General features: G+C 37.5%; 1 protein-coding gene across 1 annotated transcript in view; it reads right to left on the minus strand.

Annotated features, from left to right (window-relative positions):
* Tll1 (tolloid like 1) overlaps positions 1–27,176 on the minus strand; it is a 183,510-nt gene that overhangs the window by 12,306 nt on the left and 144,028 nt on the right. Inside the window, exons 13-18 of the mRNA XM_052752355.1 lie at positions 21,092–21,287; positions 19,453–19,578; positions 16,911–17,071; positions 13,172–13,352; positions 7,107–7,232; positions 4,657–4,784 (exon numbers count right to left, since the gene is read on the minus strand). Of these exons, the coding sequence (XP_052608315.1) occupies positions 4,657–4,784; positions 7,107–7,232; positions 13,172–13,352; positions 16,911–17,071; positions 19,453–19,578; positions 21,092–21,287 (918 nt within the window). The remainder of the gene's footprint in view (positions 1–4,656; positions 4,785–7,106; positions 7,233–13,171; positions 13,353–16,910; positions 17,072–19,452; positions 19,579–21,091; positions 21,288–27,176) is intronic.

Genomic DNA, 27,176 nt, shown 5'->3' on the forward strand with positions numbered 1-27,176 from the left:
TGACTTGACTGCAGGCAAGTCTGGAGGACATTTTCTTGATTTCTGATTTCTTGATTTCTGGCCTTGAACTCAGAGATGATCTGCCTGCCTTTGCCTCCTGAGTGCTGGGATTGAAGGTGTGTTCCACCACCTCAATTAATTTTTATGATAATGTCCATAACACATAATAAGGAAACTGGTTTCTTTGATAAATAATGCTAAAAAAAAATGGATATATGCATGGAAATAGAAACTAAGCCTTAGCTCATTCCAGACAGACAGATATACACACATACACACACACACACACACACACACACACACACACACACACACACACACACAAACAAAAACAGTGGATCAAATCCAAAATGGCTTAAATGGATTAAACTGGAATTAAGTATCCTTGAGCAAAATATAGTAGAAAAATTCCATGGTAAGTCACATTTTCTCTGGAATTAAGCCAGTTTGGCCACTTATAGAAAGGACATTTTTTTAAAAGTTCATATTTCTGGGATTGACTGAACTTGTAACTACTTTTGAAGATGAGATCGTTATGTAGATAATATAGGTAAAATGTGGTTAAAAGAGTAGAGCTATGCTGGCATTGAATAGTCATCCTTGGAAGAAGGTGAAGACAATCCACAGCATCTCCCAATGAAATAAAGAGAAGAAGTGATGTGAGCTGAACTGAGGGCTCAGGGTAAGGGCATGTGCTGCACAGGCATGAGGACTTGTGTGCTAATAGCCAGAACACATTCAAAAACCAGATGCAGTAATGCACACATTATCCTCATGGGGGATATGGAGGCAGAAGCAGGACAGTCTCCTATACCTTGCTTGCCAGGTAGCTCAGCACACACAGTAGCTAAGAGACTGTCTCAAAGAAGGCAGAAAGGCAAGGACTGATACCCACAGATGGTACTCTGATCTTCATACATGGACTGTGTGGCACATCTCCAAATCCACAAACAAGCACATACACACAATAGCAAATCAGGTATATTACACACACACACACACACACACACACACACACACAAAAAAAAAAAAAAAAAAAACAAACAAATAAATAAATAAATAAATAAACAACAACAAAAGTGTGTGAGGACACAGCAACTTCAAAAAGGTAGGCATTTAAAAGACAAGAAGGAAGGTCAACCAGATACCCACATAGTAGGGTGCCAATTTGACCTTGGCTGTTATGTCTTCATAACTGTGAAGAAATCACATTAATTTTTAATACCTGAGTTATCCAATCTATGATATTTTGTTATGGCCACCCAACAGACTAACAGAGGTATAAACTATAGCCCCGAGTTAAATATGAATACTACAAAAAATAGTAAAACCAACAAATAGTGCTTAATAATCTTTCCAATAGATAAAAGAGAAATGAAGAAATAATCATTGAATCAATACAAATCATTCACATTATACTCAGGTCAGTGTCTTATTCAGTCACTATCAGAGATGTTTTCTCTTGCAGTAGATGGGAACACATACAGAGCTCCACAGCTAAAGAATGTGCAGATAGTGAGAGACCTGGGCAGAATACTCAGTACTCAACGAGATGTCTCCATCAAATCCCTCCCCTCAGAGCTCAGAGAACACTGAGGAAGAGGAGGCAGAAAGACTGTAAAAGCTAGAGGGGATGGAGGACCCAAGGAAACAAGGCCTTCTAAACAGGACCGAAATACTTGTGAGCTTATACAGGCTAGAGCGGCATACATAGGGTATGCACAGGCCTGGGGCACACGGGTCCCAGCACTAGGAGGGAGTGTGGACACATGCCTCCCATGCATAACGCAGAAGCTATCTCCACTTAGCAACTGCTCACAAAAGAAAATTGAGATTTCTCCAGTGGAGTGTCACGGGGTATACAACTACTCTTAAGGACAGGGCCCATGCCCAGCCCTGTAGTGGATTGTCAACACCAAAATGAATTCAGTGGCATTTTTTGGAGTTTCTTTGTCTCATAATACTTTGTCAAGACATTTTTTAACTATATAGGTCTTTTGCATACATATTATAGTTTCTGGTTCTGTGTTTTTATGGGATTTCCCTGTGTGGGAACATGAGTGTCTGCTCCTGTATGTATTTCTGTGATTTTTTCTTTGATTCTTTTTCTTCTGTTTGTGTTGTCCTATTCTGGCTTCTTTGTTTTTTGCTTATCTTATTTTATTATCATTTTCAGATGCCTGTTTTCTACTGAGAAAGAGAAAGAAGGAGTGAATTTGGATTGGAAGGAAAATAGGGAAGATCTGGGAGTTGAGGGAGGGAAAAGCATAATCAGAATATATTGTAAAAAACCTATTTTCAAGAAAAGAAAAATATCATTCAAGCTGAAATGCAAAATCAATCAAGTGACAAAAATTAAGAGGGCCCAAAAGCTGTAGGATAATATAAATTATGTCATTTCAATCACAGATAAAGAGACATGGTGTTACAGAAGAGTTAAGTGAAGAAATACTTGAATATAATGGCAGATGCCACAAAACAGATGAAAGAAATTCAGAGAAGTTTGTAGAAAATGCATATCACAAAATAAGAGGAAGTCATTCTCTCTTTGGAAGCTTCAGAGTTGGTCAGGTGAGGTTATCTGGTGGCTTTCTGTATTTACCTGATCTCTCTAAGGCTTTAACTCAAATTTCTGGCTCCGTATTTTTTTATTTAATAAGACCATTTAGAAATTCTTCTACACCACTAACTGAATGGCTTTCTATTAAGCCCATCTGGGTTCAAAGAACCATTTTGTTAATCAGCACCTTGGACAGGAGTAGGACACTAAGTTCAGTAGAACACTCAGTGCAGTAGAACACACGGTACAGTAGAACACACAGTGCAATAGAACACACAGTGCAGTGCAGTAGAACACACAGTGCAGTAGAACACATGGTGCAGTAGAACACACAGTGCAGGAGAACACACAGTGCAGTGCAGTAGAACACACAGTGCAGTGGAACACACAGTGCAGTGCAGTAGAACACACAGTGCAGTAGAACACACAGCACAGTGCAGTAGAACACAGTGCAGTAGAACACACAGCGCAGTGCAGTAGAACACACAGTGCAGTGCAGTGGAACACACAGTGCAGTAGAACATACAGTGCAGTAGAACACACAGTGCAGTAGAACATACAGTGCAGTAGAACACACAGTGCAGTAGAACACACAGTGCAGTAGAACATACAGTGCAGTAGAACACACAGTGCAGTAGAACACACAGTGCAGTAGAACACACAGTACAGTGCAGTAGAACACACAGCGTAGTGCAGTGGAACACACAGTGCAGTAGAACACCCAGTGCAGTAGAACACACAGTGCAATAGAACACACAGTGCAGTAGAACACACAGTGCAGTAGAACACACAGTGCAATGCAGTAGAACACACAGTGCAGTAGAACACACAGTGAAGTGCAGTAGAACACACAGTGCAGTAGAACACCCAGTGCAGTGCAGTAGAACACCCAGTGCAGTAGAACATGCAGTGCAGTAGAACACACAGTGTAGTAATAGAACATGCAGTGCAGTAGAACACAGTGCAGTAGAACACACAGTGTAATAATAGAACATGCAGTGCAGTGCAGAAGAACACACAGTGCAGTAGAACACACAGTGCAGTAGAACACATACTGCAGTGTCATGCTCAGCATCTGACAGTCCTTCAACAGAGTGATTGAGAAATGATCATTCTGGAAGGTCTCTCATACATGTGGCAAGGGGAAAGAGCTCCATGATAGAAATATGACATTGTTGTCACCACCTCTGATTTCATTACAGTGCCACATTTATTTATAGATAAGACAAAATAGAAAGAGACTCACTGATGGCAAGAGTCTAAAGAGGTGAGTCTACAGTAAATATTTTAGCTGGATTGGCCCTGTGAAATATCTCAGATCAGTAGTCTCTTTCCTATCTACTTTCGCTCTTTAACATAGCACCTCCTAGATTGTGATTGAAGTCTTGTGAGCTACCTCTATGTCCACTCTGTAGGCAAATACTTACTTTGTGATATGCTTCATTTTTTAATTTTCTTGGTGTTTTCAGATTCAATGCTGTATTAAATAAACCCTAACATGTACTATCATCAGGTAACTAGGTAAGACTTGACAAAAGTGGGAGAGGAGAGTAACTTACAATCATTATTTGAATTAGTCATACAGAGTAATATTTGGCACACTTACAAGGATAATATAAAGATCTAAGAGTTCTATTGTCAAGAGTTATAGATTGTGTAAATTAATATCCTACACACCACAAGGCAAAATTAATCTTATTTTCTAAATGTGTGCTTTGTCTATGACGCAAATAGAATTGATACACTCGGAATAATACATTATACTTTTTTAGGTGGAAGATTAGCCTATTGTTTTCCAGATGAATTTCTGATTTCTTGACTCCTTCATTTATTCCCCCATTTGTAAATATAATTGCCAGGGATATTAGGCGGCAAACCCTAAAGTTTATAGCAATTTTACTAACGCCTTGTAAAGAGGCCTTGGGATAACACAGCTTTCATCTTGACCTGGGAAATCAAGCATTTATTTTGTGTAAGTAGAAAGGAAAGCATGGAAATTTGACTCCATTCAGTTAAAAACCTTCTTCTTCCTTCTCTGCAGGTTAGCCAGGAAAGACACTGATAATCAGCTGAATGAAAGGAAGGGGGTCACTTACTAATTTGATGCGGTGGCCAGGAATGGCACTGATCTCCCAGGTGCACTCTTTCCTGCTTGGATACTTGTCTGGCCAGTTGGGGCTGGTGATGAGGCCACTGGGGCTGTGGATCTTCTGTTCACACTCAGCTGTGCCAATAACAATAGTGTCAGTTGGTTTGGGAATCCAGTGCATGATTGGGCCAGAAAACAAGCAGCCTATTTGTCCCCTGCTCTGCTGAAATATGTCCCTGCATGCTAGCAAACATCACACCAATCACTGTTACCATTTTCATCTGCTTTGGAAAATCTGTTGCTGAACATAATCAAGCAGTGTTTGCAGTCTGAATCATTGGAATTATATGTTTGCCACAAACCACGCAAGTGCCTAGAAGAAAAGCAACTTCTATTTTAAACTATTGGATCAGAAATTTCAGGCTTCAGTAAAGCAACATATGTTGAAAATCAACCACGTCAGCACTGATCTCGGCAAAATACGTAGTATGTCACCACAAAGAAAAGTCAATAGGCTGCATCATTTTCCATTCTTTTTCTGCTACCAACAGAAACACCACTTATAGATAATTAAGGTTATCAAACCGTTCTATGACTCATGTGTTTATATTTTCTCTCTCCTATAGTTAAATATATACTTGAATGCCTACACTACCATTTTAGCTAGAAAATAAGTTAACCCCCATGTCACTTGGTGGAATGAAGCACTAAGGTGAAGAATAAGCAAACTGCTGCTAACCCTGAAGGGAGCTCCTGAAGTCACTCCAGTAAATTATCATCATATGTCATTATGTTTCTCACAGTTGGTGTCACTTTGGATCAGATCACTTGATATTGAGGAGATTCTTCCTTACACAGATAATACACTTGTTTCACTGCAGGACTCCCCTGAGTCTGTCCCCACACTGAATGAAGATAATTCCTGTTGCTGTTGTGACAGTTTCCTCCCTAGTCACTTCTCCTTGTCACTCTATGTTCTCACAGGAAGATTTAACTTTTCAACAGAGGAATACAAAAAGAAGAGAATAAGTATTATGCAGCAAGAAGATAGCTCTAAAACCTCAATGGTAGAGCACATGCCTAGCATGCACGAGGCCCATCACTGCAAAAAGATGAAATTTTGGACTGAGTCATGGCTTCTATTACCCATGTTTGGGTCTTCCCCCATGAAGTATAGCATCTGCAGGATCTACAACCGTCCACAGCAAAGTTGGATTCTCCCTGCTAAACAGTGCAAGGTGCATACCGTACAACAAACATCAGAAAACTCGGCCCCTTTCCTGTGGTTCATCCTGTACAGATGAACCACAATAGGGAGTATCTGGAAATCATTCCGTCTAATAGGAAGTTTTCTATAAAATAAGTTCCAGAAAGCTACTGTCAGGAACAGATTTGAGCAGGGATTCCACACATAATCTGTAAAAGCTGTTTTCCCTTTCTTTGAGTTACTTTACATGTCTATGAAATCACTGGGCCTTTTGTCCCAGTCTTTGATTTAACAGCATGCTCCACCAAGTTATAAACATCCCGTGCATAATGTAGAAAGCAAAAACCCTCGCTTGCATGTAATTCCGCAAAATGCCATTATCTTAAAGGAAAAGAAGAAAAAAAAATGTCCCTGATATTTAATTCTGTCTGAAAGGAAGGTCCATATGGATATCATGTATCATTCTAAAACATACACAGAAACCTCCTCGTGGGGCTGTGATTATAGACCGATTTTTCCAACCTACACAGACTAATGATGACAGTTACAAAAGCTGTCTTAAGAGTTTTCCTTTTAAGAAAAGCTGGCTTCCAATCAAGTAGGCAGTTCAACCCCAGAGCCCCTAAGAAGAAAGAACTACATAACTGCCTCTTGTTCCCACCTAACTCACAGTAGCCCAAATTAAAATCACTTAACTAAACCCTTGGGACAAAAAAAAAATCTAGTAAGTTATTGTCATCCTAGTATGCTTTTTCCCCTAAACTCTTGCTTAAAATTCCAAATGGCACAGAATCTACCATTTGAGTTTGATACTTCTGATATTTAGAGGAGCATGACTCATGTCTCAAATGTATAACATATTCAGGGAGGGATATCACACCAAATGCAAACCATTTTAGAGGGGTTTATGTGTGGACAGTGTAATGAAGTCTTTCTACAAAGACCTGGAACCATGTGGTGCAGTTTCGTCCAGCAGATGGTACCGCAGCGGCTTCCCTGTTATATAAAGTTAAGTCAAATGTCATTGTGTATGAAGTGCAAAACTTTAGTGTTGTTTAATGAGGTGCCCAACAGCATCCTGTGAATCTCTAAACACCACACACAGTTCCTTAGTTGTATTTTTTTTTTTAAACTTTGGGTGGTCAGCAGCAGTATCATCCACTGATGTGATTAACAGCATGGAAGCTGGGCTTTACTCAACCCACGTGAGAGTTGCGGTATCGTCAAGAGGAGATTATGTCTTCCCATACCTTCTTTGCAGTCATGTTTGTTCTCGTGCAATACAAATCCATTCCGGCACTGACACATGTAGCTTCCCATCGTGTTGACACACTCGTGCTGACAACCGCCATTATCCTTTGAGCACTCATCCTTGTCTAGCAAAGAAATAAAGCCCCGTTTAGTGAGTAGTTTTTAAATGAAAGGATGTCAAAATAGATTCAGTTAGTTGTGGTGAACTCTGACAAAAGATAAAATGAGCTACACATTTCCTGGTTTCCAACATGAAATAAATACACACTTATGGTGCCGTTGTTTAACTTATCCCTTGCTTAGCTTGAAGACTTGAGTTATGGACTGTGTTTCTGAAAGGACTGGTGCGGGGTGTGGACTGAGGGTTGAGAGTATTGGGGTTGGGGCATTTGGCAATCTTCTATGCTGGAGTAGAAACTTCTGGTAGGAGAAAGATGGCCTTTTCCAGCTGATCCTACCATTCCAGCACCCATTACCAATTTTTCAGACATTGTGAAATTGTGACTAGTCTGAATTAAGACAAGAGGTATAGGAAGGCAACATCACAACCATGACAGAAGCTAATAAAGTCTCCATGACAAGCGTGGAGTCACTCCTAAAAATTGCTCATTAATACTGTGTGGTTGTTTGTTTTTCATTAATTTTACAGATATAATTAATTACTTTGAGTATTTCATAATATTCGAAGATAGAAAAAGGCATCTTTTGTCCATTCTAAACATGGGACTAAATTGATGTGTTTACAAGAGAGGGTTCTGGCAGATCTGTTTATTAATACGGCCTCCCTTAAATGGCCTCTTGGTGTGTGAGAAGTAAGACAAAGGTTAGAGGAGAAATGAATAGAAACTTTGAGAAACAGCCAACACATTCACTCCAGAGAATGAAGCCAAGCTGGATTAGCAGGGAGTCAGCACCGCGAGAGCAGCAGCTATCACAGGGTATGACCGAACTGTCATTCCAAGCCCAGCGCATCCATGTACATCAAACTGGAAGGTTGGTCCTGACGCATGTATAATGGCCTATCACTCAGATGTTCCTTCCACACATGAGAATAAGAACGGCACAGTGCACTGCTTCCTCAGGTCAGGTTGAATACAAAGTCTGCACCCACAGCTGCTAGGTCCAGCAAGAGCTAGTTTTTTTCTGATTTCAATCTGATCAACATTTTCTCTAAAAAAGTGGCTGAGGGGAAATATATTCATCAATAATCTGAGAGCACTTTTAAAATACTTCACTTAATAGTCATACTTGCCTATTATATTTAGATCAGATCCACCCATTCCCTTCCCTCTTCTTATTTCTCCTATGTCCCATCACCATTTTCATTCCCAACTTCCTATGCGCTCTCTCATTTTAAATGCCCGCTGAATCCACTTAATACCGCCAGTATGTTTATGAGTATATGGACGTCCACTGGAGTACGGGCACACTACCAGAGGCCGCATCCTTGGGAAGAGCTGACTTTCTTTCTCTCGCTGTCATCAGTTGCCAACCACTCCCCAGGGCAGGTAGGGCTTTGGGACCACCTCCCTCCACTATGCTGGGACTTTGTCTGGCTTGAGTTACACAAGTCGGGCACATTCTCTCACAGATGCTGTGAGCTCAGATGTACACCTGCCCTGTTTTGTGCAGAAAACAGTTTTTCTATACTTCTCCACGACCTCTGACCCTGACGTTTCCACTCTTTCTTCCTGGATGATCCCTGACTGTTGGAGTGGTTATAAGATGTCCCATAGAAATCAGGAAAGGAGTAAGGGTCCGTGGAAAATGTGGTCATCCAAGGAAGGGAAGTTAGAATGAAGGTGGTATAAAGGGAGGGAATGGGGAATAATGGAGCAGAAAGTTTAAGTGGGTGTGAGATGGGAAAGCAGAGTACAGGAGAGAGTATGAAGACAGATCACTAACACTAAAGATCCTTGGAAAAAACCAGAAAAGGACTACTGTAGAAGCTTTCTAAAATATGTACATGCACACACATAAAAGGAATTCAAATGGAATTACCCTACAATGAGAAACAATGGCTTTTCTAGACATGCATAGATTTATCAGACAGAAAATCCATTAACTTACAATTTTTTTCAGACTAATTTCTTATAATTACCTAGAATTGATACGTGAAAATGTGTTAATTTCTCTATCACAGCAGTGGCAGTAACCAAGGATGTTAATTTCTCTGGTAAGTTTTCTTTCTAAAACATACCTTTTATTCTTCCCCTTAAGTATAAAAGCACACATTTAAAAGCTACAACTAAAAAGAACTAGAATATCTGTGATTATTTTATTAGGTATATCAGAACTAATAGTGTGCATACACTATTTTACTGTACATTTTAAATTTTGAATACATTTGTTTGTCTTTACTCCTTGTAAGAGAACTAAATTTTTAAATAGCCTTCCTTTCTGAATAATATAGAATAAATAATAAAATTTATTTTTTCCTAATAAATATTAAGTTCTCTAGTAATTGTTATTGTAAAGCATATAAAATAACTGCATATATTATAATCTTGATTAGAATTTCACAATTAAATTAAATTAAAATTCATAACTTCTGAGTTTCAATAAAAATTTCAAACTAAGCCTTGATTAAAAAGAAACCTATCGCCGGGCGGTGGTGGCGCACGCCTTTAATCCCAGCACTCGGGAGGCAGAGCCAGGCGGATCTCTGTGAGTTCGAGGCCAGCCTGGGCTACCAAGTGAGTTCCAGGAAAGGCGCAAAGCTACACAGAGAAACCCTGTCTCGAAAAACCAAAAACCAAAAAAAAAAAAAAAAAAAAAAGAAACCTGTCAATATGTACATTAGAGTAGCATGCATATTTAATTTCCTATAATGAGATAATTCAAAATTAATTCAATTATATTTTTATCTTATATTAGTATTCAACTAATTAAAATCTATGTAAACTGTAAAATTCTTTCGCTTTCAAAGAGGATAGTCAGTGAAGTAATGCTTTACAGATTTAGGAACATTTTGAGTAACAGAGAAGCGTGTGATGGAGGAGTTTTTCTTCTGACAGTTTCTTTATATTTAATTCAGAGAAGTGTTCCTTGAGGACAATCGTACAACATCAGACTTCATCACATCTCTACCATAACACAGTCACTTTAGGCATGTATAGACGGCAGCTGCCATGTTTGCACACACATTTGCTTCGCTACAGGCACAAAAGATGTGTAGGGTTATACCCAGATCTCCACGCATAGTCTATAATCTACAACTTTTTAGATCATGAACTCATTAAACAACTTTAGGATAGAAAGGATTCTACAAGGTACATTTTCTGTCACTTATTTACACTTCCTATTGTCATGCAATTATCTCCATAACGCGACTGTGAGATCCTTCTTTCTAGTTTTGGGATAGTTCATGAAACTGTCTCAAGACTGGGAAATCTGAGGCAGAACATTTTCAGTGATTTGATTCCTATGGTCAATTTTCTACAGTATTTGTGAAAATATTTTCAGGACTATGCTTTAGCAAATCTCTAAATTTAAAAAAACAAAAACAAAAACTTTCAATTTTGTAGAAAGTCTAGTATGTCTATGGTTTTCATACTTATCTTTTTAATAAATTTAGTTGTACTGAACCATTTAACACACCATTATATACTATTGTATACACTATCATGCTCAAAACACTATGAGAAATCTAGATTTTTTTTTTCAGTGCAAATACCCAGCTATGGAAAGGCACAAACTCCTGTAGTTTAGCATCTGACAGATTGTCAGTCAGCCGTTCAGCCCCCTAACTTTTCATCTGCTGCCATCCCTTTTTTGTACCGTATGAGAACAGCTTTTGTCAAACACATCTTTACCTTCCTTCCTAGAGCAAACATACTACTTAGCTAACAGGAAGACCCAGGAATCTAGGTGCACAGTAAATCTAATCACGCACACAAACCCAAAATGTTTTAAACCCAAATCTGACATATTTCTAAGAACTTTCATTTAACCCAAAAAAGAACATTGGTATTTTACTCTCTCTAATGATTATTGGGGACTTTACCACGTGGCACCCTATCAAGGAAACAGAAAGCATCCTTTTTCCCTCATGCCCTAAGAGTGCTTACTGTAACACACTACCAATGCCAATTGTCAAGGTCATGGCTGATTCCTGTGGTTAAGCAAATGGCTAGCAGACCAAGATAAAGTAAGGAGTAGATGCACTGTGACATGGGGCAATGGAATCAACTCCTCAGATGTCTCTGTTCACAAATGAACACATTAGCAGAGTAGGGGCTGTAGTTGCCTTTTGATGTTAATTCGTCAGTACATTCAGCAACATCACTTCGATGTAATAATCTTGTCTAAACTTTTTTCAAAATTAACTAAAATTTATAATATACTGGTTTTCACCAGGGGAATGATATCAACACTAATATCAGGGTTGCTTCTGGAACATAATTTTATCAAGGAACTTGCTTCATAGTGAATTGGCAATTATGGGTGCTGCCAAGGGATGTGGTCACTTCACAAAGCTCAGAGAGCAAATATGATTGTGTGTGCCGGATCTCGGGCTGTGTGCCTTCTTACATGCGTGTTATAGGAGTGAAACAAAGGCAGTTTACACGTCAATGCTGCTCTTCTTACAACATGTCTCTCCAACTTTTAAAGACTTGCCTAGCCAAAAGTAACGATTTTAAATTTGTGAAGAATTTACACAGTAAAAGATACTTTGGAGTCAGGATCTGTTTAATAAATCTTTTAGATAAAATGTACATCTAAAGTAACGTAAAAGATTCTAGATGCTTTGAATAGTTTACAGAATTCATTCATTTCATAAATTCAGCTTTTATAATAAATATTTAGACAGAACTAAGGTAGGCAGAGTTATCTCCACCTAACCTCTAGATCGCTTAAAAACTTCAATGTATACAACATTTGCAAAATGGATAGGAATGAAATTGTCTTCCTTTAATTAGACTAGGACACTAAAATTATACTTTGAATAATATACGTCTTAAATGAATGATTGAAAATAATTTTTAAAAGGTTATTAAATTTGAGCAAAAGGATGGAAGAAGAACAAGGGAGCCAAGATCTCTTGAATTTTGAGTTCACTCTGACTTGGAACTCATGGAGCTTATGAACCATTAATTTCAATTATCCTAAAACTGCGAGGGAAAGCTGGACATTGTCAGTCTCATTCATTTTAAACCGAGAAAAGGTGGCATAAATAGACTTTAAATGAACTCAATCCAAATGGCACAATATTAAAACATAATTGGGATTCAGTTGTGTTAAACTGGTTGTTAGTTACACAGGCACAATAGATTTCTGTGGTAAGGTTTATTACAGCCCGTTTTTGAAGGTCAGAAGAACAGTTTTATAAAAAGTGAGTCAGAAACTGAGAAAATAAGATTTACTCATGTTTATATATTTGCAAAAATTAGGGAGTATTTTTATATTTCCACTTTTTATGTGAAAATGCACTTTTAATTAATTTAAGGTCCACTAACAGTCACAAACCATTAAATGTTAGGTATTGTTATATCTATATGAAACATAATTTAAATTACATTTCCATATTTCTATTGAAAGCTATATAAAATTATACATGATATAAATTATATATTTTTATAATTGTATTTTTCCATACTTACTACAATGATTTATGTATAAACAAGACAAAACATGACTTTGATTTCAGCCTAATATATTAAAGAAATATAAAATGGAAAAAAATTTAGTTCTCAAATGAGCTCACATTCTCTGAGGCAATAAATATTATTTGGAAAATCTGCCAGTTTAGAGAAGTCTGGTGTCATTATTACCATGCACATGTAGGGAATAGTCAGTATGTGAAAATGTTGTAGTCCTTGTACCATATTTAAATATTTGCTACAATATTTAAACTTCTATAAGAGCTATTATTTAGGGACAGCATTTCATCTGGGTCTGTATTATTAATATACTAACACTGCATTAATCAAACTGTTCAACCTAGTCCAGGCATTTCACACACCTCTCACTTACAGAAAGCAGTGAAGAAGTGATAGCAGTTAAAATCAATGCACACTAAAAGAAAGAAACTCACGTACATACATCATGTGCACACTTATACCTGAGAAAAAATGTGCTTTAAAGCCCTTCTTGGATACAGTGTTGTCTGATTTGAATTCAATCCTCATGTTGTTGAAGTGGGAAGTGATCACTTCAGGTACGTCAGCTCCACAGAATTTGCCGTGCAGTTTAGACTCAGAGGAAAGGCCGCTCCAGATCTCCACAAAGTCGTATTTGCAAACCTGGACAAACATGGTTGTCATGATCACCAATTAGAGAGAGCCAGATGATTGACATTTGGGTTAGAAACCTACCATGGTTTTCATTGGTAGCCCATGGTAGTCCTACTGGGATTAACACATACAAAACAAGTGCAGCAGGAGTCAACTGTGAGCAGAAGGCACAAAAGTTCTAGAAGTTCACTGTGGAAAAAAACCTCCTGGAGTGGCACATGCCCGCGTCAATTTCCTTGTCAGATTCATAGCGTGTGTGTATCTTTTACAAAAATGCCAAAATACGAGGATAATTAAGATGAGCGTTTGTCCAAAGGTGGTATCGATGAAAAGAAGATAAGCTATGGTTGCTGCCCTCGTTTGATTTTTATTTTAAATTTCAGGATGAACTGTGAAAGCATTTGTCAAGTCTTATCTAACACTGATGACAAAAACATAAAATTCCGAGCTACATTTTTCCTGGAATGACCACTATCAATAGAAGTTGTCCTTTCCATTTTGGTGAAGAAAAAAAAAAACTATGTTCAGAGATTTTTAGAAAACATGTACAAAGGTATACTTACTACAGGTGTTTGTACTTGACTAACAATCCCAAGTTGGGTTAAGAGCAGTGCTGCATCCTGTAAGCATGACACTCTACCAAGCAGCACTGACTGTAACTCCAAGGAATAGCTAGACAATTGGTGTGTAGTAATAAAATCCTGTCTTTAAAGCTTATTAGAAGGCTCTTGTTTCTTCATTTCCTGCAGGGTTAGGTACTGTAAGCTATTCTGTAGGACATCTAAAGGACTATAAACAAATGCTAAATCTCTTCAGTGGAATAAGCCATGAATTTGTTACAAAACGAAGCAAGATCATCTGATTTATTTACCTAACATCAGGAAAATGCAAGAAGCCAACTGAATGCCAAGTATTCTTAAGCAATTTTATAGCCACTAGCAGATGTTTCCACAGTACACTTTTCCCAAACTCTAACATAGCATATTCTGCAGAATGTATCTTGCGTGAACAACTTTATTATATAAACGTATAATTAGCAAGGTTTAACAATGCATACGATTGAACCTTGGGGCATGATCTGTGCTTTGAAATATGTCAACTCAAATCACTAGGGTTTTTTGTGATATTAATTAGGTGCTAAATAAACAAAATGCTACTGGGAAGAATGAAGTAATTTTCTGCATACTTTTTTAGACTGTGATGTTTGTTGGAAGAGAACTCCATTTTAAAAGAATGTTTCAGATGCTGAGGTTTTTTGCAGTTGACTTTCTTCTGGTACATCAGTACAGAGAATGGACTGATGAAGTTTTGACATATCCTAATATTCTACAAGTCAGTGTTTTGCTCTGGTCTTTTACTGCAAACAATTAAGTTATCAAGCTATGAAAATACACAGAATGCTGAGATGGTATTCCACACAGTAACAGCATTTTAAGTCTAAGAATTCTGGTATATGTTAACAAGTTTACAGCCAGATGTTCTGTGAATAGTGGCCATTACAATGTGAATAAGGCTTCCTAGAACACAAATCTGCATTGTACAAAACCACCTCTGTTCCTTCCTCCTGCACACAAGCTCCTTTGCTTCTCACACCATAAGTCAATTCCAAATGACTCCCCTGTCACAACTGATCACTGCAGCAATAATCATGATAGTAGAGCTAATTCAACACTCAGTCAATATCAACTCAAAGGGTGGGAGAGAAATCTTATTTCTGAAAAGTGTGGATCATATAAAAGCTTTTCTAAATGTATTATAAAATTAATGTTTTCATTTCAATATTACCTTGATTTGAGATTATTGTTAAAGAACATTATGGTGTCTGTGGATTAAATATGTTAAGAGGTTTAACTGATGCCTGTCCCGCCATTATTCTTGGATATGACATTAGAAAATAATCTACCCGGGTGGTGGTGGCGCACGCCTTTAATCCCAGCACTCGAGAGGCAGAGGCAGGAGGATCATTGTGAGTTCGAGGCCAGTCTGGTCTACAGAGCGAGATCCAGGAAAGGCACAAAGCTACACAGAGAAACCCTGTCTCAAAAAACCAAATAATAATAATAATAATAATAATAATAATAATAATAATAATAATCTAAATAAATCTACTGATGTGTGTGTGCATGATCTTCATATGTGTGTATCTGTAGGTGTGTATGCACATGTATAGGTCAGATGTCAACTTCAGTTACCATTTCTCATGAGGTGTCCACTTCCTTTTCATGACCCAGTGTTTCCTAACACCTGAGGTTCTCCTGTCTTAGAGTCCCCAGTGTCGGGACTACAGCCTGTGCCACCGTGTCCTGCTTTCTGGGCAGGTGCTGGCTATGGAACCTAGATTCTCATATTTGCGTGACAGGGACTTCCCTAAATCAGCTCTCTCCTCATCCCAGCTGATCAACTTTTGTGACTCTACAGTTCCCCCAAATACCTATATTTACCTCCCAAAAGCCATCCTCCACGTTTAATTAAAAAACTCTGAAGGATTTTTTTAATGCATAAAGATATCTTTACCATTACAAGTTGAATTACTGAGGAAAAGGATATTTAAAAGAAAAAGAGAGGAATAGGGACAACAAGGAACAAGAGTCAAAAATAAGTACACCAGAGAAGTTGTGTCTGAAACCTACAGAAAAACCCCAATAACAATGGCCTGGGGCACTCATACATTACATTTCTGATCCCAGGTTTTGCAAGTTTCAGTAGGCATACAGAAAAGGAAAGATAATTTTCATTAGTTAAATTTTCATTATGCTCAGTGGAATTAAGTCATATTGAATTAAGTACAAATGTGGAAATAAAAATTAGAAGAAAAGAATAAAAAAGGTTTTAATAGAAAAATGAGATATCATAAGAAACAGGTACTTCTAACCATATCTCCAAAAATAATCCAGTGAAACCAAAAATCCAGCTGACATTTTCTAGCTGTTATTACTAAGCATTGATTTACACCTGAATTTGGTGTGTTTTTGGATTGCCCACAGACATTCCAAAGAAGTGATTTCACGAGTTTCAATGCGGTCATGTGTTAAAAAACTGAGCCTTCAGTTCAGTAAGCTATATTTCGAAAAGAAATAATAATGTCACCTAAGTTTATATTTCCTTAGATTAAAATTAATATTTTGGTATGTAAACCATGAGCACAGTTCACAATGAAAAAACTACATGCATATGAAAATATATCAATTTCCAAAAGTAGAATATATTGCATTCTCATAAGTGGACACTTTTGGTCTGATTTAACGATTGTTTGTTTTTCACTTATTATTTTTCTAGAAATATCTATGCTATACAGAAGCATATCCTAAATACTCTATAGCTATTTAGTGAATTGTGAGAATATTGGATATTAAGTTAACTGAAAATCCCTCAGGTAACTTTAATCTTCCATACAAATATAAATCTCACCCTACAGCAGAATCATAAGAACTTGCTGGAAAAAGCAGTGGGGTAAAGAGGAGGACATTTACAGGAATGTATCACGTTCTCTTCCTCCTTTTGAGTTGGTCAGATTGACTTGGGCACTCTCAAAACATGGTAAAGATGGTGTAGACCTTGCTCACTTACTTCATTGCCTTCCAATTCGAAAAACTCAAACTTCACAGAGATTCTGTACTGACTTGGCGCGATCACTTGCCATACACAGTTTTTGTTGGGAGGGTACTCTTTGGGCCAGCCGGGAGTGGTGATGGTGCCATTGAGCTTTGTAAGAAGTCCTCCGCAAGCAGCTAGAAGGGAAAAGGAAACAGTACTCCTCAATCTCCTCAATGAAGGTGCCCCTTCTCAGGTGCACCTCCCCTTCAACACCCACCATATCAGCTAAATGTGAATCAGCTCCTAGCTGTCAACTCGAGAAGCTGCACTCTCAGGCTTTAGGTTTTAGCAAAAGAATTTTATCATCAAATCCCATTCGTAAGCTGTTAACCAGAGGTTTGGGAATGAAGAAAATTATGGCTGAAGTACATTTTAAATCACTTCAAAGTTTGAGTGAATAATATGAAATCAGGTACAAGGTTTCTTCTCTTCTAAGCGAATGTAAAATTTTTTACAGTATCTTGATGACTGAAAAGTTAAAATAAAATTATATTTATGAAATTAACAAAATTGTTGGAACTAAGGAAAACATATAGAGATAGATGATAGATAACTGATTAATTGATGATGACTAAGTAGACAGAAATAGATGATTGAGATACACACACATGCATGCATACATACATACATAGAAACACAGATGATTATAAATAGATGTTGATGACAGATGATAGATAGATACTTAGATATGTAGATAGATAGAGATGATAGATATATAGAGGGAGAGAGATGATGATGATAGATTTATAAAGAGATGGATAGATAGATGATAGAGAGATAACATAAAACATTCTGATAAAATAAGGCCAAACCCACGTTTTAAAATTCCCAAACTTTTTTCCAAGGCAAGTAAGACCATTTAGCCCACACTAGCAAGAAAGCTAAAAAAACAGAGAGAACATATTATTCCAAAGCATTTCAACAAGCACACACTGCACATAGCTCATAACTGATTCCTGGGATGTTCAACAGTAGCCTGAGATGACTGCTTTGTTTACATGCTTGGATAAACATAGGTATTGTGTATTTGCTACTGATTAGTAAATATTCAAAGTGACTGGTTCACTCATTTTTACTGGGTTTTTGATAAATGGCTATGAAGGAAAATGTTTATTTCTAGGAATCACGTGTAAGGAATAGTGATTATCAATCTTGGGCATGCAGCTGAGTGGTACAGGACCTGCCTATGACATGCCAGGCTTTGGCTTGAAGCTGCAGACAGCAATAAGAATCCTTAATAAGAGTCACCTCCCTTCAGGATTGGTACCCAATGTGCTCTTTTAAAATACTTCACCTTCTTCTTAACTATGCCACTTTCATTTCTGTATCTAGTGCAGAGAGGAGGCTGGTAGTTAAATATGTAGGATGGAGACTTAAAAGCCAAGTATAAATTCAAACTGTTAAAGAAATAAAGAGGCAGTGTCATTTAAAAAAAAAATAAGCCAGCAGGGGGCACAGCATCAAACATAAAGCAAATACTTTTACCACTTATATATAATCACAGCAGATAGCAAAAGGCTCACTTTCAGAAGACTTACATTTTGGTAGTGAAACTCTGAATTATATGACTATAAATTGTAAATTCTGTGAAGATGAAACAATGGGGGGGGGTCTTGAAAGATAAATTGACGGGAGGGAAGATCAGCCAATACACTCTGCCTTTCCAGTGAGGGATGAGGCCTCTGTGAAATGGAGGAAGGGGGCTTGGGAGATGGCTGAGAGCTTAAGGGAACTTGTTGCTCTTGCAGAGGACCTAGATTGAGTTTCCAGCACCCAGATAGTGGCTCATAATCATCTGTAACTCCAACTCCAGAAGAACCAACATCCCCATCCATCTTCTGATGGTACCAGGTATGTAAGTGGTGCACATATATACATGGAGGCAAAATAGGTACGTACATGCAATAAAATAAATATGTTTTTAAAATGTAATGAAGAAGAATTAAAATGAAGCAGCTTTAAATAATTAAGAAAGGGACTATAGCCCCTGGTAACAAAATATTGTGCGTAAATCCTCATGTGAGATTTCAATGAAGAAATGTCGGTAACCGTGACTAAGATGTCATTGTATAATAAATTTTAACTCAATAGATAAAAACAATAGATATAGGAATGTGTAGCTGATACACTCATGTACAAAGAATGGAAGAGAGTGAGGTGTGTACAGACACAGGGAGGGCTGGAGAGACGCCTGAAGGGAAGATGAGGGACTGGGTGGAAGGAAGCATACAGAGCTGGATGGAGGCGAAAGTAGAAACACATACAGGTCCCATAACCAGAGGAGGAGAGGATGGATGCTAGTAACAAGAGAACAGGTGAGGTATTATGTCAAGGTAGAGAGAGAGACAGAGAGACAGAGAAAGAGAGTGGGGGTGGGGGAGACAGGCAGACACAGAGAGACAGAGGAGAGAGACAGAGGCAGACAGACAGAGAAGGAAAGTGACCGACAGAGAGACAGAGGCAGACAGATGGACAGACAGGAAGAGAGGGAGAGAGACAGAGAGCAAGGTCCCACCTTCACAGCTTCTTCTGTCTGGCCCCAGTTCATAGCCAGGCTCACAGGCACACTGGTAGCTGCCCAGTGTGTTAAGGCACCTCTGCTCACAGCCCCCTCGGTCAGGTTTGGCACATTCATCTTCTTCTATAAGGTGAAGAGAAATACAGAACAATTAGAGTGTTTAGTCTCTGTTAATGAGAATGTAAAACCTTTTAAAGTGTGGGGTTTAATGGCTCTGAACAAAACAGACAACTCATTCCTCAACAAAGGGGTTCTAATGAGTAAGCTGTTGCTGTGCAACCTGTAGGAATGCATGGTGTGGCAACCTAAACCATAGAAGAAGAGAGGGACTAGAAATCTACCTGCTTCAGGGAGAACTGGAGGTCACCTTGTCTCACACACAGTGTGTGCTATTTCTGAACTTAAGGGAAAATGGGGATTACTAAATCCCAGAGACATTTTTGGAATTAAGTTGAAAAAGCACAGCATCCCTTACTGATTTCACAGTATAATTTGTTAAATATATCTCTTCGAAGCTGGAGACACACACAGCTGAGTGGCAGAGTATATGGTTTGTATATGCTTAATTACCAGCACACATACATACATGCATACTACACACACACATACCACATACACACTACACACACACACAAACCACATGCACACTACACATATACATACCACATGCACAGAAACATACACCACACAAAATCCTTAAACAAATACCATCAAGAAGTAGATTGAAGTAATTATAAATTTAAAACTTAATGAAATTTAGTAGATGACTAGATCTTTTAACGCTTTGGTGCTTTTATAGAGATATTTAGACTAAGAACGTGTATTTACAGAAATATATGCACTGTTTATTGTATAAAATATAATGTGTATAATAAGCATAAATTATATATAATGAATAAATATTAGTACATAATAAACTCCAGTCCAATTTTTCTCAGACTCATATAATATACATTATTTTTAAATGTACAAAGACTAAAACAAGGTACATCATAATTTTATCCTTCATAAATAAACCAATGTCGGTTACACAAATACAAGCACCACGTGGAGACATGTACCAGCAAAATATTAAGCACTTTGACAACTAAATGCATGATCAAAGAAATAATATGTTTCTACCACTGTGACAATTGGACAAAGCCAGAAAAATTCAGCATGTCAATGTATATTTTAATGAGTTTATATAGCTAAAGTGACAACTTTCTCTGCCTTTCAATTTACATAGTCAATTTCTGAGCAACTCTTGCTGAAAATGAACTATGCTATTTAGATAATGGAAACACTTAGGTAACTATTGGTGAATTTTGGCATATGTAAATTAGCCAATTTATTTTACAAAAGCCCATGCAGAGAAAAACCTGTTCATTCTTCCTACTAGAAATTTTCATTCAAATATAATACACTTCAAATAAGTGCATATAAATTTCGTACATGTAAATTAGATGCCACTCTTTGCACTAAAATAGTTTTCATTTTCCTATTAATGAGCACTACTTATAGAACATAAGGACGCACTTAACTTTCAATGAACTCCAATTCAATCTGTCGAGACTCGAAGTTTAATTTACCCCTGAACACTACCACCACCAACGACAACAAAAACCCCTCAAATTTGTAAGCTGTTGCAAGTTACCTTTAAAAAAGTTAGCGGCAAACCCTGCCTTGTTCACGGTCCCATCAGAAACAAACTTCATCCACAGGGTGTTGGAAGTGGATCTTATGTCTTCAGGCTTGTCATAACCACAGAACCGTCCTATCAAAGGGCTGTTCTCACTGGTTCCGTCTCGAACTTCTAGGTGGTCATAGGCACAGCTGTCATGTCTTTCAATCTACAATGGGGAGATCGTAAAAAAAATAATCCGCTCACTAAGAGACGTTAGTAAGAACAGTGCGGTGGGAGGGCTGCTGTGTATCCTTAGAGGCACAGCACGGACTGGGTGATGTGAAGAGTGACACAAAGGGGGACAGCAGCAGCTCTGCACCCAGAGGAACTCAACCACTGATGGGCATCAACACAAGCCAGAGGTACCAGAGGGAAATGCATTGATTGGTTGATGGATTGGGGATCGGTAGAGCCGTGCCGTACAGCCCCGGTTATCTTGGAATTTTTTATGTATTCCACTCTGGCTTCAAATTCAACATCCTCACGGCTTCATATTAAAAGTCATGCGGATGAAAATTTAGCAAGGTTAAAAATCAAAGAATTTTAATGTTAGGTTGGCCACTGTTTTCAAAATCATGGTACTAACCAGGATGAAACCAACAGAGGCATTACTGAAAATCCAAAAATAATTGTTTCTGTGCTTAAGAAATGATCATCGATTTTTCACACTGTTGACAACATTTACTGTGTTCTTTTAACTGGATATAATAAATTGCTTAAATTTTTTTAATTTATAGAAAATTCACTGCTTATTTAGTTACCATTGGAGTTTAAATACTCATATGTACAAAAGTATATTTCCTGAGGAAATGCATAAAATCAATAATTCTATTATATTTTCATCAGTACCCACTATAGATTTGACATTATTTATATACTAGATAATAGGTATCTGGTACTGACAAATTATCTAGAAATGTATCATCATAAATGTTTGTAATTGAGCCTCTTAGCAAATGGAGTGTTCCTCATGTATATAAATCTACAATATTCAGAAATGCTTCATCCCTTCCCAACACCAATCTCAGAGACATTATCAGTGAATGGAATGCTGGTGTTTACATACTTTCCCAGGTTAAATCTGAGTGTAAAGCCCTTACAATGAATCTCCTCCACCGGTGCTAATTACAACTGTACTTCATGGACTTGGGGGTAACAACATCAATCACAGGTGGAAATGCAAGTTATTCGGTCGACATCATGTGCTCAAGATTTTCCAGCTATAGTAGATCACTTTACTGACTGATATTTTGGGGGAGGGTAAAAATATGACTAAAGCTAAAAATTGAATTAAGAAGATGGAGAGATGGCTCCGCGGTTAAAAGCACTTGATGCTCTTGCAAGGACCCTGATTTAGCTACCAGCACCCACACAGCAGCTCGTAACTGTCTATAACTCCAATTCCAGGGCACCCAACTCCCTCTTCTAACTTCCATAGGTTCCTACAATTTTGTGTGTGGTCCACGTATACTCCCAGGCTCACCACATACATTTAAGTTTAAAAGAATAAATATCTAAATCAAGTTCATGGATGTTAAACTAATAACCATAAGTTCCATGAAAGAGAGGAGAAAGCCAATGATATATAAAAGCAAGACAGAGAGAGAGAGAGAGAGAGAGAGAGAGAGAGAGAGAGAGAGAGAGAAAAGAAAAGTGGCAGTTTTTCCTAGAGTTAAAGCCTAGACGATTCGAGAGCTGGGCACTACTAGATGCAATGTCTTGCACAATTGCCATAAAATGAATATGTTTTGATAATAGAATTGTTCATTGATTACAGACTTTGAGGTAACCAGAGCATAAACTCTCCATGAATTTGGCAAGTTCATTACAATGTAAACAGATCTAATATCCATAGAGACCACATTGAAAGTAAAAGTAAATGTTGAACATGTTTTCAAGAGCTGGTATTTGACTGGCCCTTGAAGAAGAACACACAAAGAAGGGATAACAAGTTCAGAGTCTCAGCGGGGCTCCGTGCTTCGTGTCCTGACTTAGAAAACTCCTACTTTCAACAGCTGCTTAGAGGAAAACCCAGAAAAAGGTGAGTGGTGTCTACTGAGTGAGAACTAAAATAAAGTAAATTGTACCATAAGTATCAGGACTCACCACTTTTCCACAGTTTCAAGGTGACTGCTTATAGCAGGACTCAGAGGAAGGCCAGACCCTGACTCAAAGCTATCCAGCCACACAACACACAATGCCTTGCTGCACTATGTACATGCTCATACACACACACACACACACGTGTGTGTATGTGTGTGTGTGTGTGTGTGTGTGTGTGTGTGTGTGTGTGTGTGTGTTTACATTTGCATGTCCATGTTCAGGACTAAATGATTAAATAATTGACAATAGCCAAAACGTGTAAATAACATCCACCAACTGATATATGAATAGACAAAGAAAATCTGACATGTAAATAGAATGAAACATTATTTGCTGTTGAAAGGAAAATCAATTTTGATATGCATTACATTATGGGTGAAATTTGAAGATCCTAGGTAAGTGAAATAACCTAAAAGTAATTCTGAATTATTCTACTTACATGAGATACTAGATTACTCAGACACTGGGGAAATGGGTGTTATAAGGGGAACAAGGTAAAAGGAAATGGTAGTTGTCATTTACTGGCTGCACAATTTTACACTGCAAGATCAAACGGGGTATAGAAATTGCCTTCAAGGCTGGGTGGTGGTAGTACACGCCTTTAATCTCAGCACTCGGGAGACAGAGGCAGGTGGATCTTTGTGAGTTCGAGGCCAACCTGGGCCAGAGTGAGTTCCAAGGAAGGCGCAAAGCTAAACAGAGAAACTCTGTCTCAAAAAACCAAAAACAAAAAAAGAAAGAAAGGAATTGGCTTCAAAATGCTATGAAGAATTCTCTTTTTTATTTTTTTATTTTTGAGATTAAAATTTAGGTACAGGATTTGTTCCTTCCCTTTCATCCTCTAAATCCCTTCATATACCCTTCCCAGCTCTCCTTCAAATTCTTGGCCCCCTTTGCTCTGATTGTCATTGTATGCATATATGTATGTACATATGTACTCCTAAATATAACATGTTTAATCTGCATAATTTTGTCTATATGTTTTCAGGGCTGAATAGTGCACCTAAAATGATTATGGGGGGTGAATGTTGTATTATATATACTTCATTATAGTAAAACAGTCTCATAAATGTCATAAGTAAATCAAGGTCTAAAGTATTAGTTCAATGTAATACAAGAAACACAATCGCATATTAGTATTTCAATCACAAATGATATAGTATTATAGATAATAATACACTTGGCAAAACATTAAAAGCCTTTTTGCTTCCAAAAAATGGTAAAGAAAACTACAATTAATAATTAGTCAATTTATATTCTCAGTGGAACACCGCAAAACAGTAAGTAAATGACTAGCAGAAAAACATAACCTAATTAATATTGTCCTCTCCTGGATTACTAGTACATTCACAAAGCATACTTATTTATTGTATGTAACTTACTTTTAGTAAGTTAAACATGAAAAATGCTTAAAGAGACAAAATGATTGCTTTCTGCCAGGCACAAGAGCAAGGCAAAAACTCACATGTGTGGCTAAGAATGCTGAAACGTATCGCAAGGATGGTTAAGGCTGTTACACATCTCTGGCTTACATAAGGGCAGTATCAGCCCACGGGGTGCGCAGCCATGCTGACAAGTCCCTCAAACTTAATCCCACTTGAATTAATGCATGTGGGGATTTCAATCTAAACAAAACTAAGCTCGGAGTTTATTTTACTTCTTTCTGTTTTGTTGGCATTTCTTTGAAGCTGTTCCTGTAAACATTTCCAGTCTCCCATTTTCTTCTCTGCTATAGAACTGCATGCCAAAAGTCCTCAAATAAAATAGTACTAGAAGATCTTTTCCTGATAGTGCTGCCGATGAAAGGCGTTTCAGTGGTACAAATGAATCCCATATCGCATACAAACTTAATTTATTATGTTGGTGTTAAGAGGCAATATATTCAGTAGCAGAAGAAAAAACTCCCAGTGTTGGTCTGTTCAGGATACAATTAAAAACAAAAAAGGCCATAGACCACAGACTGAATGGCTTTTAGGCAGTATAACTGTGTTTCTCTCGTGTCTGGAAGCTCATAGTTAAGGTACTGACAGATGCCTCAGTGATGATGTGTTTCTTAGAGGATGTGTACTCTCTGTGTCCTCTTTCTATACCTCTTCCACATGAGCCCTGAGCCCATTCATAAGACTCCACCTAATCACTCCTAATTAACCCAAATCTTAATATCAGCATGGAGGGGGTCTCAAGCTATGAATTTTGAGAGTACAAGCTTACAGAAAGTCTCACTCTCAAAATGATATGGCTAGTGCGCCTCTCTAATATCTCTTCCTGCAGAAAGCTACGTGAAGTTCATTAATAAAGAAACATGTCCAGTTTTTCCATATTTAAATAATAAAGCAAGTAGCAAAATGAACAGAAAAGGTATGACACACACTGACTCCAAAGTACAAATGATGGCCTATGAGTGAGTGCTTCACAGCAGATGTCAATCAAATATAGGATAATGTTATCTCAGCAGCCCTTTACCTGAAGGAAAAATGTTACCTAGATAGTGAAAATACAAAACCAGAAGCACTTTTGAAAGGAGATAAAAACTAAGCTAAATGAATTTGAAACTGTTTCATTAGATACAACAACAACAACAACAAAATGAGAACCAATTAGCTTGTTTTCCATAATTACACATTTTCAATATAAAAAACAGAATATTTGTTGGAAAGTAGAGGAGATGGTGAACAGCCCTGTCTAGTTCCTGATTTCAGTGGGATTGCCTTAAGTGTGTCTCTGTTTACCATGATATTGGCTGTGGGTTTTGTCGCATGTTGCCTTTATGATATCAAGGTACATTGCTTCTGGTCCAATTCTCTCTAGGACTTTTATCACGAAGAATATTGGATATTATGAAAGGTTGTTTCTATATCTAATGAAATAATTGTGTGATTTTTTTGTCTTTAAATCCATTTAGGTGATTTATTATATCTAGTAACTTAGGTATATTGAACCATCCTTGCATCTCTGGGATAGGGCCAATTTGACCTGATCATGATGAATAGCTTTTGTTTAGTAGTGTGCATGAATTTTACTGAGGATCTTTGAATCTTTATTCATCAGAGATATTGGCCTATAGTTTTCTATTTTCATCGAGTCTTTACATAATTTTGATAGTAGGGTTACACCTTCATAGAAGGGGTTTAAAAGTGTTCTTCTGTCTCTACTTTTTTAAATAATTTAGGAAGTATTGATTACAGTTCTTTGCAAATCAGGTGGAATTCTGCCATGAATCCATCTGGACCTAAGCTTTTCTTTGTCAGGGCTGGTTTTTTTGTTTGTTTTGTTTTTTTGTTTTAATTTCAATCTCCTTGTTAGTTATGGGCTTCCTTAAGTGGTTGACTTCTCCTTAGTTTAACCATTGTGGTTTGGATGAATCTAGAAATTCATTTGTCTATTTTAGGTTTTCTATCTTAATGGGATGGAGGTTTTTTTTTTTTCTAATGTATTATCTTATAACGTTATGAGTTTTTTTGGTGCATGTTAAATGCTTCTCTATTCATCTCTGAGTCTGTAAGTGCTGGAAGCCCCAGGTAGAGCAAAAGGACAAGAGAAGGAAACTAAAGGGATACAAATGGGCAAAGAAGTCAAATTATCCCAATTTATAGATGACATGATATTACACATAAAGAACCCAAATATTATATCAGATGATTACTAGAAATGATCAAAACTTTCAGGTAAGTAGCAGGATACAACATCAACTTACAAAGCTCATTAGCCTTCAAACTATATGAATAAAAAACACACTAAGAAGGAGATCATAAACACATTCCCATTCAAATTAGCCTCAAAATAATAAAACATCTAGAAATTAACTCAACCAAAAAAGTGAAAGAATTCTACAATGAAAAAAATGTAAATCTCTGAAGAAAGAGATTGAAAAAGGCATTAGAAAGTGAAAAGACATCCTATGTTCATGGATTGGTAGAATTAATACCATGAAGATGACCATTCTAGAAAAAAC

This window comes from Peromyscus californicus, unplaced genomic scaffold (genome assembly GCF_007827085.1).
Source record: "Peromyscus californicus insignis strain IS unplaced genomic scaffold, ASM782708v3 Scaffold_23__1_contigs__length_62951481, whole genome shotgun sequence".
Taxonomy (NCBI): Eukaryota; Metazoa; Chordata; class Mammalia; order Rodentia; family Cricetidae; genus Peromyscus; species Peromyscus californicus.